We start from the raw sequence: 17,470 nt of genomic DNA on the forward strand, positions 1-17,470 counted from the left end.
TGTTAGCTGTAAGTTTGTCATATATGGCCTTTAAAACATTGAGGTAGGTTCCCTCTAAGTTCATCTTCTGGGGAGTTTATTTTCCTTTATAAATGGGCTTTGAATTTTGTCAAAAGCTTTTTCTGCATCTATTAAGATGATCATATGGTTTTTATTCTACTGTTTGTTAATATGGTTGTTGTTGTTATTTGACTTCCCTGGTGGCTCAGAGGTTAAAGTGTCTGCCTGGAATGCAGGAGACCAGGGTTCGATCCCTGGGTCAGGATGATCCCCTGGAGAAGGAAATGGCAACCCACTCCAGTACTCTTGCCTGGAGAATTCCATGGAGGGAGGAGCCTGGTAGGCTACAGTCCATGGGGTCACAAAGAGTCAGACACGACTGAGCGATTTAGTCACTGACTTGTGTCCAACTCTTTGTGACCCCATGGACTGCAGCTTGCCAGGCTTCTCTGTTCTTCACCATCTCCTAGAGTTTGCTCAAACTCATGTCCATTGAGTTAGTGATGCTATCCAACCATCTTATCCTCTGCCACCTCCTTCTTCTCCTGCCTTCAATCTTCCCCAGCATCAGGGTCTTTTCCAATGAGTCAGCTCTTCACATCAGGTGGCCAAAGTATTGGAGCTTCAGCTTTAACATAATTCTTCCAATAAATATTCAGAGTAGATTTACTTTAGGATTGACTAGTTTGATCTCCTTGCAGTTCAGGGACTCTAAAGAGTCTTTTCCAACACCAGAAATTGAAGGCATCATTTCTTCAATGCTCAGCCCAGGGACGGGAGCCTGGTGGGCTGCTGTCTACGGGGTCGCACAGAGTCGGACACGACTGATGTGACTTGGTAGCAGCAGCCTTCTTCATGGTCCGACTCTCACATCCATACATGACTACTGGGAAAACCATAGCTATGACTATATGGACCTAGGTAATAGCATCATGCTACTTCTGCCTCAGATGGTGAATGGTGTCCAGTAGCCTTTATCCCATTCCTTGCTTCTCATGTCCATCAATAAACTAATCCCAGGGAAGTGAAGGACAGCAAAGGCAGTATTTGTCTGGATCAATTCATGATTTTAAGAAGATGCTTAAAGACTGCTTGCACATATGGAAGATGCTTTAAGAAGATGCTCCAGAACAAAAGGCCCAGACCCATAAAAGCCACTGTGAGCCATTTGCACTTTCTGTCATTCCGTGCTCTGGTGGCATGGAAGGCACCTGACGCCCAAGGAGGACAGGACTGGGAGAAGTTGCCTCTACCTGCCTAGAGATGTAATCTGGGTTTAATCCTCCCCGTGCATGACTTTTGCCTGGCCCTGGGATTCATTTATCTGTGCACGTGAGAATCAAAGAAGGGATCCATCACTGATCTCTGTGTCTAAGAGGCAGATTTAGGAGGTGGGAGAATATAAGATTGGAACATTCAAAATGCTCCTTCTGCCTGCTGATAAAGTCTGGTAGATGAAGACCACCAGGGGCACCCTCATAATGGAGCCATGTTGGGTGCATTGAGTTGCCAGGGAGGCCTCATGCCAAGGGAAATCTTGAAGTGTCCTAGGGAGGAGGTGGGGCCTTTTAAAGGGCCTGGTGTTGCATTGAGCAGTTCTGAGAGGGTTTGGGATATTAGGGGCAGCTCTGCATGGTGTCAGCAATTGGGGTTCCCAACATCTTTGTGGGGATGGGGCAAGACAGGGACTGGAGGGAAGGAATAATGGTCACTTGAGAATGGATGGCACTGTCTGGGGAGAAATGTTGCTTATGCAGGTGGAACCCGTAAGTTTGGATTGAGATGTGGAAAGTCATGTCTAAAGAAACCCCTTGATCTAAGCTTTGTAACAGATGAGTTAGTTTTCTTTTGCCACATAACAAATTAGCACAGGGTCAGCACTTAAAACTTGTGCATCATCTCATTCTGTAGATGGCATCTGGATGCGTGTGGCCTCTGATCAGGGTCTCATCAAGCTGAAACCAAGGGTTGGGCAGGCTACATTCTCACTTGGGAGATGGGCTGGGGAAGAGCTACTCCAACGCCCCAGGGGCTACTGGCAGAACCTTTGTCCTGGTGGGTCTAGGGCTGAGGCTCCTATTGTCTTACTGCTGTGACTGGGGACTGCTCTCAGAAGCCAGTGAGCATTCTCATGTCCTGGCCCTCCCTGGGCCCCTTGCACCTCCAATCTATGTGGCCTCAGAGAGGAACAGGTCCATTTACATGTTCACATGATTAAGTCAGGCCCACCTAGATGCTTAGGCTTCCCAGGTGGCCCTAGTGGTGAAGACCCCACCTGCCAGTGCAGAAGCATGAGATGCAGAGTCAATCTCTGGGTCAGGAAGATCCCCTGGAGGAGGGCATGGCAACCCATCCCAGTATCTTTGCCTGGAGAATCTCATGGACAGTGGAGCCTGGTGGGCTATCGTCCATAGAGTCACAAAGAGGTGGACACAAGTGCAGTGAAACCCATCCCAGTATCTTTGCCTGGAGAATCTCATGGACAGTGGAGCCTGGTGGGCTATCATCCATAGAGTCACAAAGAGGTGGACACAAGTGCAGTGACTTAGCATGCATGCATGCACTTAGATGCTCAGCCTCTTCAGTGCCAACTGGTCAGCAACCTGACCCCACCACAATCATGGTTCCCACTCAAGGGTTGAGGCTTATGCAAGGTGTGAACACCCGTGGGTGGGATTCTTGGGGGGTACCCTAGAACCCTGCTCGCCATACCAAGTTTGGAACCCAACTGCTTGTCCATGTCAGTTCAGTTCAGTTGCTCAGTCCATGTAACCCCATGGACTGCAGCACACCAGGCTTCCCTGTCCATCACCAACTCCTGGAGCTTGCTCAAATTCATGTCCATCGAGTCGGTGATGCCATCCAACCATCTCATCCTCTGTCGTCCCCCTCTCCTTCTGCCTTCAATCTTTCCCAGCATCAGGCTCTTTTTAAATGAGTCAGTTCTTCACGTCAGTCCTTTCGTTGAACATTCAGGACTGATTTCCTTTAGGATTGGCTAGTTTCATCTCCTTGCAGTACAAGGGACTCTCAAGAGACTTCTCCAACACCACAGTTCCAAAGCATCAATTCTTCGGCGCTCAGCTTTCTTTATAGTCCAACTCTCACATCCATATGTGACTGCTGGAAAAACCATAGTTTTGACTAGATGGACCTTTGTCAGCAAAGTAATATGCTTTTTAATATGCTATCTAAGTTGGTCATAGTTTTTCTTCCAAGGAGCAAGTGTCTTTTAATTTAATGGCTGCAGTCACAACCTGCAGTGATTCTGGAGCCCAAGAAACTAAAGTCTGTTACTGTTTCCATTGTTTCCCCATCTATTTGCCATGAAGTGATGGGACCAGATGCCATGATCTTAGTTTTTCGAATGCTGAGTTCTAAGCCAGCATTCTTCTTCACTCTCCTCTTTCACTTTCATCAAGAGGCCCTTTAGTTCCTCTTCACTTTCTGCCATAACGGTGGTGTCATCTGTGTATCTGAGGTTATTGATATTTCTCCCTGCAATCTTGATTCCAGCTCGTGTTTCATGCGGTATTTCGCATGATGTACTCTGCATATAAATTAAATAAGCAGGGTGACAATATACAGCCTTGACATACTCCTTTTCCGATTTGGAACCAGTCTGTTGTTCCATGTCTGGTTCTAACTGTTGCTTCTTGACCTGAATACTGGAGAAGGGAATGGCAAACCACTTCAGTATTCTTGCCTTGAGAACCCCATGAACTGTATGAAAAGGCAAAAAAGATATGTCCATGTCAGAGTGATCCATGAGGCTCCTGTCTCTCAGGCAAGAATGGGTTGTAAGACTCTTACCAGTGTGATTTCAGATAGCAAAGTTCCTACTGTCTATGAGTTTGGGGACAAGGTTTCTCAAAGTATGTCCTTATGCTGATGGACATGCAGGGTCTCCAGGCTCACAATGACCTTTCCCGCCCACCTTGGACTTGCTTCCCCAAGTGCCAGTTCAAAACTGTTTTCAGGTATCCAAGATGCTGGTAGGGGTTCTATGCCTGCTATGCATTTTGCTATTGAGTGCTTTGTTGCAATTGCCTGTGGTCCCTGGAATACAGGGTTAAATTTGTAAGAAGGGTGAACACAGCTTTTTTTATTTGCCAGTGAGCAGGAATCTCAAAAGTGTTCTCTCAAATGCCTTGGACACCCTGTTGGTCATCTTTCCTCAATTCCAACCTTGATGTTGACAGTCAACAGCAGGTTCTCGAACTGCTGGCCCCTTAATCCTTCCATCTGAGCTGACAGCAGCCCAGTTTTGGAGCTGTCAGGCTGTTCTTGTCCTCCTATACTGACAGGAGTGTTGAGAGGCCTGTCAGCTCTCCCTGCAGGGGTGGCTGGAGCTTGCCCCACCACTACCAGCTCTCTGCTCTAAGAACATGCAATCCTTCACCTTGTTCCTGCTTGTTTGCCCCATTCAGTTCAGTTTAGTCACTCAGTCATGTCCGACTCTTTGCAACCCCACAGACTGCAGCACGCCAGGCTTCCCTGTCCATCACCAACTCCCAGAGCCTGCTCAAACCCATGTCTATCAAGTCGATGACGCCATCCAACCATCTTATCCTCTGTCATCCCCTTCTCCTCCTGCCTTCAATCTTTCCCAGCATCAGGGTCTTTTCCAGTGAGTCAGCTCTTCACATCAGGTGGCCAAAGTATTGGAGCTTCAGCTTCTTCATCAGTCCTTCCGATGAATATTCAGGACTGATTTCCTTTAGGATGAACTGGTTGGATCTCCTTACAGTCCAAGGGACTCTCAAGAGTCTTCTCCAAAACCACAGTTCCAAAGCATCAATTCTTTGGTGCTCAGCTTTCTTTATGATCCAACTCTCAAATCCATACATTATTCGCCCCATAGACTGATCTTGGTGCAGAAGCCCGAGGGACTTTGCCCTGGTCTCCAGACTTGTGTGAACACCTGCTCAGTGCAAGAGCCTGCATGATTTGCTTCCCTGCTGTGTGTCTGACTCACTGTCTCCCCACCCCCGGCCCTCACTCACTGACCTCCAGGCACTGATATCCGCACTCAGCTTGCTGTGGTCAGACAGGAAAACCACAGTGGGGAACTTGGATATCTGGGACGGGCTTCATACTGGCCTGGTTGAGGAAGACCCTGAAGTTTGTAGGGCAGGGCAGCTGGGCCCTCGTCCCCAGGGACCACGTTCGGTCAGAGGATTGACTCAGACAGCAGCAGTCTCCACCTGTTGCTGATTCTGATAAAAAAAATCATGCCTTAGAAGACAGATGCCAATTCCTTACCTCCCACCTTTGGGTATTACTCTCCTCGGCAGTGCCATATAACAGAATTGCAGAATGTCAGTTCAAACACCCAGCCCTCATACCTCCCAGGTGGACAAACAGGCCTGGCAAGGCTGGGACTTGCCTACAGGTGGAGCAGAGTGGCATGGCCTGGATAGGACCCTGCGTTCCACCCTGTCCCCCTCCTCCTTTCTCATCCTGTGTGGGCTCTGCTCTCATCCCCATTTCCCCCTTGGATTGGGGACACTCTGATGGCTTCATTTTACTTTGATCACCTCTTTAAAGATCTTGCCTCCAAATATATTAATTCTGAGGTCCTGGGGGTTGGGCACCCACATTTAAACAGGGGGCACAGTTTAGCTCATAAGTGTCCTTGGACTCCAGCTGTCTTCTCAATCTGGGGTTTCCTGGACCCCGCCCAGACTTAACCATCTGTTTTCTTTCCTTTAAAAATTTGTTGTAGACTCTCATTGGCTTCTCTGGATCACTTTGTCTCATGGACCTCATATCTTTTAATTAGTTTATTATCATTTTAGTGAGGTCTTAGGGGGAAGAAGAAATTAATGTGGGATAAACGTCCATCTTTAACCAGAAAATTTTTTGTATCTTTTAGCAATTAAAACTTTCCTGGAAATGCTACTTGATAAAAGCTTTCCTCTGGAGGACCTTTATCATGTTTGTAATTTTGTACTATTAAAAATAATGCTTTGATCCCTAGGCTTTCCCAGATTGTTTGCTCATCTCTGTTCTTTTTCTAGCATAAAAGCCTAGAGACCGGGTCAAAGTTTTGACAAAGTTAAAACTTTGCAGGTATATTGCCAGGTGGCCTAAAAATGAGCATCATCTTATCAGTGTTTTATGCTTATAAAAGGCATTCTAACCCGTCAATGGAAAGCTGTCCTATGGTTTCATTATTTTAAAGTTTCTTTGCTCCCTCTGAAAATCGTTTATAGAGAAGCTAGGGTGTGACTTTCTTTTTCAGAGAGTTCATTAGTTCTTGTTAAATCAGTTTTCAACCCTGCTGGACATTCATGTTTCCTTCCCTCCTCATACTGGGCTTAGGGCTGGCCCTGGTACTTGGGAGGGACATAGACAGGGTGGGACCAGCTCCTGAGCCTGAGCTCGAAAGGATGGCTGTTGCTTCCCGGCGGCACTACTGTGATACCAAGAGCCCCTTCACTGACACTGAAATAGCACCTTCACCAGCCACCTAACGAGCAAGCTAACTTGCATCTCTCTGTGAAGCTGTTCATTTGGAAGTCCATGCAGGTAAGAAGGAATGAGAACAGATGGAGGTGTCCTAAGGAGAGGCGCTGTGGGCCTGTGTACTGTGGTAGGCACATCCTGGCCAATCCAGGAGGCCCAGCATGAGCGGGGTGGCCTCACTGACCACAGAGGGTATCCCAGGTCTGGCATCCACCTCTTGGGCACAAAAAGCGCAGCACTCTTTCACTTACTTTTTCCAAATGTCACACAAAATGTTCCTGGCGGGGTCCAGGCTGCCTGAGTCTTCAAGAAGAAGCCACAGGAAATGTGGGTCCAACTCGGCAGCAGTGAGATTTGGCACTCAGGGCTCCCAGAGAGGAAGGGCAGCTGGCAGACTCAGCCCTGTTGCTAAGCCTAACAGCTGTCCCTCCTGGCTTCAAAGGAACCTGAAAATGTTGGGGTGAGTCCCTAACTCTGGGGCCAGCCACTGGGGAACGTGCTGACCACTAGGGGGGGGCCAGTGAGCCCCATGGAACAGGAACACCTTTCCAGGGCCTCTTGACTGAATATGGTGGTCGTGGAGTCAGAACTCCACCCAGGCCTGGTTGGGAGAGCCAGGCTGTTCCCTGGGAGGATAGGAAGGCATTGGTTCAGTGGGCCAGGAAGAGTCTGGATACAGGATTTGTGCTCCCTACTGCCAAAAGGGAGTCCCATCCAAGAGGTTGGGACGTTGAAAGTGGGACACCGGCCTGCACCTAGCATACTCCTGCATTATCTCTAAGTGCAAACAGCACCTCTCCTACCAAGTCCTAGTCCGTGGGTCCAGGTGGAACGGTGTCTCAGCCTGAGTGTCTGCCCACTTTCTCTGCTGGCCCTACAGATGTGGGGAGTCTCTGGAGTGACATTGTCTCTGTTAGCTGTGGATAAACCAAGGGAGGAAAAGAGACCATTCAGAAACCTGGTTTGGTGTAGATTATAGAAGTGAAATATTTTCTCCAAATAAGGGATAGATTGCTTCTGCTTTAATTAAAAACTAAAAATTTGAAAAACATGTTAAAAAATTTTCCTTGAGATTCTGTGACCCGTAGATTATTTATAAGTGTGCTGTCTAGTTTCAGACTGTTTAGAAGCTTTCCAGGCGTCTTTTGTGGTACTGATTTCTAGTTTGATGCCACTGTGGTTAGAGAACACACTCTGTATGATTTCAATTCTTTTAAATTTGTTGGGGTTTATTTTGCATATGAGATATGATATCTATCTCAGCAAATGTTCCATGGGTATTTAGAAAGAATACATGTTAGGTGGTGTCAAACTTTCTCAGTCAATGGGTTGTTGAGTTCTTCAATGTCTTTGATGATTTTCTGTCTGGTAAGGGGTGTCGATGTCTCCAACTATAATTGTGAATTTATCTACATGTCCTTTCAGCTCTATCAGTTTCCAATTCATGGATTTTGAGACGCTGTCGTTTGATGCATACATATGTGGAAATTAAAATAATAAAAGTGCGACCTGTCACAATATGTGGGAGGCACCTAAAGCAGTGCAAGTAGGAAGATTTATAGCACTGAATGCTCACACTAGAAAAGAGGGCAGGACTCAAGTTAATATTCTACGTTCCTGTCTCAAGAGACTAGAAAGAGGGGAAAAATAAAACCAAAGAAGGCAGGAGAAAAATAGTAACTTAAGAGCAGTCATCAGTGAAATTAAACAGGAAAACAATAAGGAAATCATTTAAAAATATTTATTTATTTATCTGATTGGTCTTAGTTGTGGCACATGGGATCTTTCCTTGCGGTGCGCAGACAGGACGCTCTAGTGTGGGCCATGGGCTCCAGAGTGTGCGGGCTTAGTGGTTGTGGCAGGCGGGCTTAGTTGCTCTATGGGATATTAGTTCCCCAACCAGGGATGGAAGCCTTGTCCCTTGAATTGCAAGGCAGATTCTTAACCACTAGACCACCAGGGAAGTCTCCAAGAAATCAGTTTTAAAAGCTAGTCCTAAAAAATGTTTATAAACTCTAGTAAGACTGAAGAATATAAAAAGAAAGAAGACAGAAATCATTAAGATCAGGATGAAACAAGGGACATCACTGCAGATCCTGGGACATCAGAAAGATAATAAGGCAGCTATAATAATAAGCTATGAACAACTTGGCATTCATGAATCCAACAACGTAGGAGAAATGAATAAATTCCTCAAAAACTGTAAACCACCAAAACTCAACCAAGATGAAATAAATTACCTGAATAGTCCTATAACTATTTCAAAAATTGGTGTAAATAAAAGCCCCTTTCCCCCAAAGAAATCCTCATGATCAGAAGAAGTAGCATCAATTTTATACAATTTCTTCTAGGAAATAGAAGAGACAGGAATATATCCCAGCTCATGTTAGGAAGTTACTATTACCCTGTGTGATACCCAAACCCAGGAAAGACAGTACCAAAGAGAAAGAGAGAGAGAACTACAGACGAATATTCCTTATGAACTCAGTGGAAAAAATCTCAGCAAAATGTTAGAAAAATGAGTTTATAAATACATAAAAGGAATTATATAATATGGCCAAGTGAGAGTCAATGGTCAGTCCTTGAAAATCAACAACGTAATCTATCACGTCACCTGGCTAAAGAAGAAAAATCATATGTTTATACTAATACAGAAAACGCATTTGAAAAAAATCCATCCATTCATGTAAAAAGCTCTCTCAAACTAGGAATTGAGGAGAATTTTCCCTAATGATAAATAACATCTGAAAAAGAAAGACACCTAACATCACACGTAATCGTGAAAGATGAAAGTTTTCCCTCTATTGTTTGAAAACAAGACAATGATATCTGCTCCCACCACTGGTTTTCAACATAGTATTGGAAGCTCTAGCCAGTGTAATACGATCAGGAATGAAAGGTAGGCAGATGTGAAAGAAAGAACTAAGACTATCCCTATTGGCCGATGACATAGTAGGAAATCCCAAGGAAGCTTTTATTTATTTATTTATTTATTTATTTTGAGTGTTTTTGGTTGCTGTTCTTTTTTTAAACATTCTGTGTGTTTATTTTCTGGCTGTGCTGGGTCTTTGTTTCTACGCAGGCTTCCCTCTAGCTGCAGGGCGTGGACATCTCACCGTGGCGGCTTCTGTTGCTGCGCAGAATGGGCTCCAGGCTCTCCGGCTTCAGTGGCCGCAGCACACGGGCCCAGTAGCTGTGGGCTTCTGGGCTCCAGAGCAAGGGTGCAATACCTGAGGTGCATGGGCTTAGTTACTCTGAGGCATGTGGGGTCTTCTTGGTCCAGGGGTCGAACCCATGTCTCCTGCATTTGAGATTTGACGCCTGGATTCTTTACCACTGAGCCACCAGGGAAGTCCCCCACCGAACCTTTTACAAGAAAAGGATCCAAACCTTCCAGCGCTAAGTAAGCTCTGCATGATCGTGTGTGAGATCAACACACAAAAATCAATTGCATTTCCGTGTACTTGCAGTGAACATGTGGAAGTGGAAACGTAAAATACACGTTTATAGTCACTCTGAAGAAAATGAAATATTCAGTTATGAACTTGACAAAATGTGCAGAATCTTTATGTTGAAATTGCAAAATGATTTTAAAAAGTCAAAGAAAACCTAAATCAATAGAGACATTTTGTGTTCTTGAATTGGAAAACCTAACATAGCAAGGACGTCTGCTGCGGCTGCTAAGTCACTTCAGTCGTGTCCGACTCTGTGACCCCATAGACGGCAGCCCGCCAGGCTCCCCCGTCCCTGGGATTCTCCAGGCAAGAACACTGGAATGGGTTGCCATTTCCTTCTCCAATGCATGAAAGTGAAAAGTGAAAGTGAAGTCGCTCAGTCATGTCAAACTCCTAGCGACCCCATGGACTGCAGCCCACCAGGCTCCTCCATCCATGGGATTTTCCAGGCAAGAGTACTGGAGCAGGGTGCCATTGCCTTCTCCGAGCAAGGATGTCAGTTCTCTCCAAATTGATCTATAGGTTTAGCATAATTCTTACCATAATCCCAGTAAGTTTTTTCTTTTTTGGTAGGCACAGACAAGCTTATTCTAAAACCATGGAAAGCTACAAGCCTTTGAATAGCTAAAACAATCTTGAAAAAAGCAGAGTAAAGTGAAAGAATAACCCTATGCAATGATGACTTGCTATATTGTTCCAGAAATCAATGTGATCCAGAAATCAGACAGTGTTGTATTGGCAGAGGCATAGACACATACACGAACAGAACGCCACAGTGAATCCAGAAATAGCTCCACTCAAATATACACAACATTCCTAACGAATAAGGCACAAAAGCAGTTGAGTGGAGGAAAAAGCCTTTATAACAGATGGTGCTAAAGCAATTGGACATCCATAGACAGAAAAATGAACCTCAACCTACACCTCACACCTTATATAAAAATTAACTCACAATGTATCATGGACTTAAAACTGTAAGACTATAAAACTTTTATTAAAAAAAAATAGAAAAAATCTTCAGAATCTTGGCCTAGGAAAAGAGCTCAGGCATAACCCCCAAAAGCATGACAATAAAAGGAAATACTAAAAAGTTTTGCTTTGCAAAAGCCCAAGTGAGGAAGATGAAATGACCAACTACAGACTGGGAGAAAATATTTGCAAACTAGCATCTGACAGAAGAATCATACCTATAACGTATAAAGAGCATTCCAATCTCAACATTAAAAAATTCAGTTAGAAAATGGGCAAAAGATGAACAGACATTTTATCAAAGAGGCAATAAAATCCATTAATGTCCAACATTATTAGCCATTAGGGAGATGCAAATTAAAGCCACAACGAGATACCACTGCATGCTTATAAGAATGACTAAAACAAACAAACAAAAAAAACAGTGACAACCCCAAATACCGATGAGGATGTAGAAAAACTGGATTTCTTGTACATTGCTGGTGGGCATGTAAAACAGTGCAGCCACTCTGGAAAATAGTTTGGCAGTTTCTTACAAAATTAAACCTGTAACTACCATATGACCCAGCCATTGTTCCCCTAGGCATTTATCTCAGATGAATAAAACTTATGTTCACATAAAACCTGTACACAAATGTCAAGAGCAGTTTTATTCATAATAACCAGAAGCTGGACACAGCCCAGATGTTCTTCAATGACCGAATGGTATATCCACACAGTAGACTCTTAGGACGCAACCCAAAGGAAAGAACTGTTGATGCATTTGGCCTTCCTAGGTGGCAGTAGTGGTAAGGAATCTGCCTGCCAGGGCAGGAGCAGCGAGAGAAGCAGGTTGGATCCCTGGGTCAGAAGGATCCCCTTGAGGAGGAAATGGCACCTCACTCCAGTATCCTTGCCTGGAGAATTCCATGGGAAGAAGAGCCTGGTGGGCTATAGTCCGTGGGCTGCAAAGAGTTGGACACAGCTGAGAGACTGAGCACACACACATTGATAAACTTGACAACCTGGACAGATCTCCAGGAAATCATTCTCAGTGCAAAAGCCAAGCCTTAAAGGCAACATACTGTATGATTACATGCATGCAGCTTTCCTGAGCGGACAAAATGATAGATGGAGAGCAGATTAGCAGATGCTAGGGGGCGTGTGGCATGAGGGATGGAGATGTTCAGTGTAACTGCGGTAGACAAGTGCACCTCCAGATTTAATAAAAGTACATAGAACAAAACACACATATACACAGATGAGTGCAGGCAGCAAGGTCAATGGATTTTGTCAATGCCAGTTTCCTGGTTTGTCGTACTGTCCTATAGTTTGCAAGAAGTTATCATTGGGAGAAACCAGGTGAAGGGTACGAGGAGTCTCTTTATTTTCACAGGTGCATGTGGATCTGCCATTCTTTCAAAATAAGTTGTAAACATTTGAATAAACATGTTAAAAATGTTTACTATGCATCCATCTCCAACACATCTCACAGAGGATGAAGTGGTGTGAACAGCTGGTGTCCCACTGAAGAAAACACTCCATGCCCATTTGGCATTTATCCCAGAACAGGTCCTGTGCTGGGCACTGCAGAGAAGGTATGTTCATGCTGGCCTGATGCTGGCCAGGAAGCTGGCTGGGATGCTGGACGAGGACGCTAGACCAGGATGCTGGCTGGATTGCTGAACCACGATGTTGACTGAGATACGGGGCCCTTCCCTCGCCGACCTGCAGAGGGCAGCCTGCCCATGCAGTAATGTGGCCCACAGTGGCGGCTCCACATCCAGGGGAGAGCTGGGCTCAGTTTCTGAGTCCCAGCTGTGTGACTACCAGCTTTTTCTCTCTTCTCTTCTTTTCCTCCCCGCTCTTCCCTTCCCTCTCTACACCTCTCTCATGCACACGCACGCACGCACACACTCACACACACACACACGCATTCATGTGCGCCCCAGAGTCCATGAGCTCATTCTACCTATGGCTGGCAGACTGGGTGGGATCATTTCTCCTTAAGCTCTTTGTCCGGCTCAGTTTCAAATGACTCATGAGCGGCTTTCACCATCCCCCCTGGGGAGCCCCCCTGCCTGGCCCCATAAACCTTCCCAGTTAGGCCCCAATTAGGTAATGTTTTCTGATAAGCAGCTGTTCACCCACTCCTTCCAGACCACCTGAGAGAACTGTCCCTGGTTCTGGGCAGTGAAACCTCCCCAGCCTGGCCTCTCTAGATCCTCCCCAAACCTCATTCTCATCTTGCTGCTGGCTCAGTGACTCAGGCCTGAAGAGTGGCTGAGGAGCAGGTGGGCATCAGCTGGGAAGGTGGGCCTCCACCTGGCCTCTATCCCTTCTCTCTGGCTCTGGCCCTGGGAGGAGGTGGCTGAGGCGGTCACTGAACTGACAATTGAGGCCTTGCCGCTGCATCCAGACCCGGCCTTGAAGATGTCAGGTGGGCCTGGCCTAGGAAGGTGTGCTGCCCAGGCTGGGGTCATGGTGAGCACTCTAGCTTTGCAGGAGTTTGCTGTCGTGCTGAGACCTGGGCAGCCCCCTCTGCCAGCTGGGCGTCAGCGTGCTCGGGACCTATTGCTGTGAGCGATCCTGGCAGTTCACAGGGCTAGGGTCTCCATGAAGTTGGATGTTTGCAAAAGTGTCAGTGAGCCTTCAGAGCTTGTTTTTCCCCTCCTGGGGTGGGCTTTGTTTCAGAGCACACGCCTGCCCTGGTGCTGATCTGGTCCTCTTGGAGCTGTGCCCATCTGCCCCTTGGAGACCATGACTCTGGTTAGGAACACGTACAGGGTGGAGACCATGCAGGCGGCCTGGACCAGTCCGTGCTCTCCCTCTCACTGCACGGGGTGGCTGCAGCCTCTGCACTAGTGACAGCTTGTTCTGCCTGGCACTCTGGATGTCCTTTCCCAGACAGCATGCCAAGCAGACCTAGGTGGCTGTGGCAGGGGAATAAGGAAGCCTCCAGCCCAGGCTTCTCCAACAGAAATATGGGACCACTTTGCCATTGGCCAGAGCACGCTATGCTGCAAGAAGAAGCTCTGACCTCCTGGGATGACACGGCCTTCTCATGCTGTGCTAAGGCCAGCAAGATCACCTGTGAGGTGGCTCAGCTGGTAAAGCATGAGACTGGGGTCAGGCGTTCCTTCTCCCACCCCTGGGTGTCTTTGTGCCCTTGGGGCTAAATTGCTGGGTTCTCTGGGCCTCAGTTTACCATCCAGTGTCAATCAAACCGTAAGCTTGTCTGTTGATGACTGTTCCACATTAACTTACCTTCCTTCTCCACACTGGGCGCAGAGAGGCCAGGCCAACGCGGAATGGCTCGGGGAGGTGTTGCAGGTGACCAGAATCTGCAAAGGTGGGTTGGGGCTTCTGTGCGGGGAGGCAGGAGACGTGGACACAGAAGTGGGGAGCACCTGGCCCCCTCTGAAGAGGTCTAGACTGCACGGGTGCCTTGAGGTCCGTAAGTAGGGCCACTTCGGTTTTTGTCTGCAGTACAGGAAGGCCCACCAGTGGTCATGGCGGAGGTACGCATGTAGGCAAGGGCAGGGAAAAGTGGCCAGACCTGCTGCAGAGGTCTAAGGTCTCGGAGACTCCGGGGGGAGGCAGCCAGTGCCCCCAGGTCCAGCTGCAGTGGTAGCTGGTGGCACCACCTCAGCTGCTGCCATCACTCCAGGGGTGGCCCCACCTAGACCCTCAGGCGTATTCCCAATGTTACTATGTACCAGGCACTGCCACCCACCTCAGCCTTCTCCCATGTTGCACGGCCTAGCAAAGCCTGGTCCTCCTATTCCCTGGACTGAAGGTGTCCCTGCTGATACGTGGGGGAGGCTTAGCGCTCAAAAACAGGTGCTTTGGGGCCACTGCAATAGCCCCCAAGCTGCTATGAGCTGGCAGCCCCTGATGAAAACCCTCATTCCCCTTCCACAGATGGCACTCATCTGTGTTGCACTGTGCCCTGCCCCCCGGTTGCTGGCTGGAGCCTCAGCTGGCCGCCTCTTTCTTTGGGACTTGCTGGGTGGCCAAAGGAGAACCCTCCACTCCCCATGGAAAGAGTCTCTATTAAGGCCTGCAGCGCCTTCCAGACACGTTTACAATCTCACCTTTCACTTTTTTGGGACGCAATCTCTGTGCCTTTAAAGATGTCATCAGTCTGCGTCCCCTCAGCTCATGCCTCATGCTTCTGGAGTGTGGCAGCCAGGACTTCAGGTGGAGGCCTTGGGGGTTGAACTCAGACACGTGGAAGTACGGCATGACAGGGTGTCCCCTAGCCCTCCAGCCTGGGTGGGCTGGAGCTGCTTTGGTGTTCTCTTTGCTGTGGCAGCCCTGTTGAAGTGGCTGAGTGTGGTGTGAGCAGACGAGAGTGTTGGAGAGCCCCCTCCTACATGAGGAGTCCCTGGGGTGGGGGATGACGTGAGGCTGGTCACACCCACAGAAGCAAAACCATGGGTGGAGGTTTCTGCAGCGCGACATTACAACTTAGAAAAAGACATTATGATTCCCTAGAGTTGGATGCCTCTCAGATGGGGAAATTGAGGCCCAGAGAGGAAGTGATTTGCCCACGCCCCATCTCCTCTCTGCCCTCTTTTCACCAGCCCAGCACTGGAAGGCCCCTAGGGAGGATGGGGTATGCTCAGTGGGTGGCCTTCTAGCAGAGGTGGGAGCCCAGGCATGTGTTGCGCTCCCTGCGCCACTCTCCGGGTACCTGTTTTGCCTTTCAGTCCTTGTTCTGACTCACGTCACTAAGCAGATCTTCAGAACCCATTAACCCAGCCTTTAGAGGTGCTCAGACCCCCAGACTCTGGGTCACTGTGCCCAGAAAGCAGCAGCTCAGTACGCATGGCTGATAGAAAACTGTGCTTTCCCCTGCAGGCCCAGGACTTGAGGGCCCCCACAGTATTGGCCAAGTGGATCCATGGAGCCTCTACGGTCACCTGAAGGCTGGCATTTCGTGGACACGTTTCCCATATCCTGAACCTCAGAGCTCTCCCCGCTGTGGCTGTTGACACCCTGGCCCAGCGGTCTCTAAGGATTCTCCTTGAACCCATCCTGTTGTTAATTTGTGTTATCTGTTTTAATCCGGGGTTTGGGTTCTCGGACCCTGACTTACTTCAGCAGTGACTCTGCATCGTCTCTCCTCCCTGTCCCTGGCAGCTCCTGTTGCCTCTACCCGTGCCAAGCCCCCTTCGTCCAGTCCTCACAGCAGAGGTTCTGAGAAGGAGGTCACCCGGGGATCAGCGCTGGCAGTGACCTCAGCCAGCTCCTCCTTCGATTTAAGAATAGGGAGACAAAGGTCCCAAAAGGTCGATCGACCTGGCCGCACCATCCCTGATCAGGTCGCCTCATTCCCAAGGCAACAAACCAGGGAGCAGCGCCCGGCTGGCCTCGCAAAGGCAGGGGCATCACCTGCTGGCTTGTCTCCCCTTTCACGCAAACTCCTCTGGGAGCCGACAAGCTAGCTCCAGCTCCGGGCTGACACCCGAGTCCCCCCGCGGCACCGCCCGCTTGAGCGGGGGCCAAGAGCTCCGCCCCGGCCCCGCCCCAGGTCGCACCCCGCCCCCGCAGCTGCACCGGACCTCCCACTTCCAGATTCCGCCGGCGTCCCCACTCGCCCGCTCGCACCCGGCTAGCCGCGCAGCGCCAGCCTCGCCGCCTTGCCCCGGGCCACCAACACTCCGCCTCGGCTCCACCCACGCCCGCCGCCGCTCGCGGGCTCGCTCCCTTCCCCGGGCCCCCGCCCCTTCCGGCCGCGCCGGCTCCCACCCGCCCCTCGCGTGCCTCGCTTCCCACGCGCGAGGCGCGCCCGGGGACCCGCGCGGCCCGCGGGCGGCGGGGCCGGGCGGCGCGCCGGCTCGGGTTTCGGCCCGCCCCCGGCGCCGGCGTGACCCCGCCCCGGGCGCGGGCGGGGCCGGGCCAGCTGGCCGGCGCCCCGCCCCCGGCCTGGCGCTCCGGGCGCTATAAGAGGGCGGCGGCCGCGGGGCGCCCAGCGCGGGGCCGGGAGCGCGATGGTCAGCCGCCGCGGCGCGGCAAGATGCTGGATGGGCCCCTGCTGGCGCGCTGGCTGGCCGCGGCCTTCGCGCTGACGCTGCTGCTCGCCGCGCTGCGCCCCTCGGCCGCCTACTTCGGGTAGGTGCCTCGGCGGCCCGGCGGGCGGGGCGGGCGGGCCGGGCCCGAGGCCGGCGCGGGCGCGCGGGCGGGGGCGACCCAGGTGCGCGGGGCGCGGAGCCCGGGCTAGCGAGGGGCGCCGGGTTGCCTGGAGCTGTTTGTTTGCGGCGCCCGCGTCGCTGGGTTCGGGAGTCGGTGTCCCTGTGGCACGGCTCTCGCAGAGGGGCCGGCGTGCCCGGCTGGCTGGCGTGAGGCCCCGGTCCTTCGTGACCCCGGAGCCGTAGTCCCTGTGGCCGCGCCCGCGGCCGTGCGCGAGGCTCCCTGCAGCTGCGGGACCAAGCTCTGGTTATCGGCTGCCTTTGGCTGGGATTTCTAGCCAAACGTCTGGAGCCTCCCTGGCCCCTGCACACCCACCCGCCTTGCAGTTTCCCCCTCCTTTCTCTCCCCGAGAAGTTAATTTAACAACAACAAAAAAATACGTACAAAATCCAGATGTT

General features: G+C 49.9%; 1 protein-coding gene and 1 long non-coding RNA gene across 3 annotated transcripts in view; one reads left to right on the forward strand and one right to left on the reverse strand.

Moving 5' to 3' along the window:
- Nucleotides 1-9,468: 9,468 nt before the first annotated feature.
- Nucleotides 9,469-16,370, reverse strand: LOC121819576 (uncharacterized). 2 transcript variants are annotated; one of them, XR_006059799.2, is made up of 3 exons: nucleotides 14,972-16,370; nucleotides 14,142-14,218; nucleotides 9,469-13,624 (listed from the first exon to the last, which is right to left on the reverse strand). It is a non-coding gene; the product is annotated as an uncharacterized LOC121819576 (long non-coding RNA). The 2 variants fall into 2 exon arrangements; XR_006059798.2 differs by having other exon boundaries at nucleotides 9,469-14,218.
- Nucleotides 16,371-16,853: 483 nt separating this feature from the next.
- WNT9A (Wnt family member 9A) overlaps nucleotides 16,854-17,470 on the forward strand; it is a 30,225-nt gene continuing 29,608 nt past the window's right edge. Inside the window, exon 1 of the mRNA XM_027969329.2 lies at nucleotides 16,854-16,994. Coding sequence (XP_027825130.1) covers nucleotides 16,900-16,994 — 95 coding nt within the window. The 5' untranslated portion in view covers nucleotides 16,854-16,899. The remainder of the gene's footprint in view (nucleotides 16,995-17,470) is intronic.

This window comes from Ovis aries, chromosome 5 (genome assembly GCF_016772045.2).
Source record: "Ovis aries strain OAR_USU_Benz2616 breed Rambouillet chromosome 5, ARS-UI_Ramb_v3.0, whole genome shotgun sequence".
NCBI classification, from domain to species: Eukaryota; Metazoa; Chordata; class Mammalia; order Artiodactyla; family Bovidae; genus Ovis; species Ovis aries.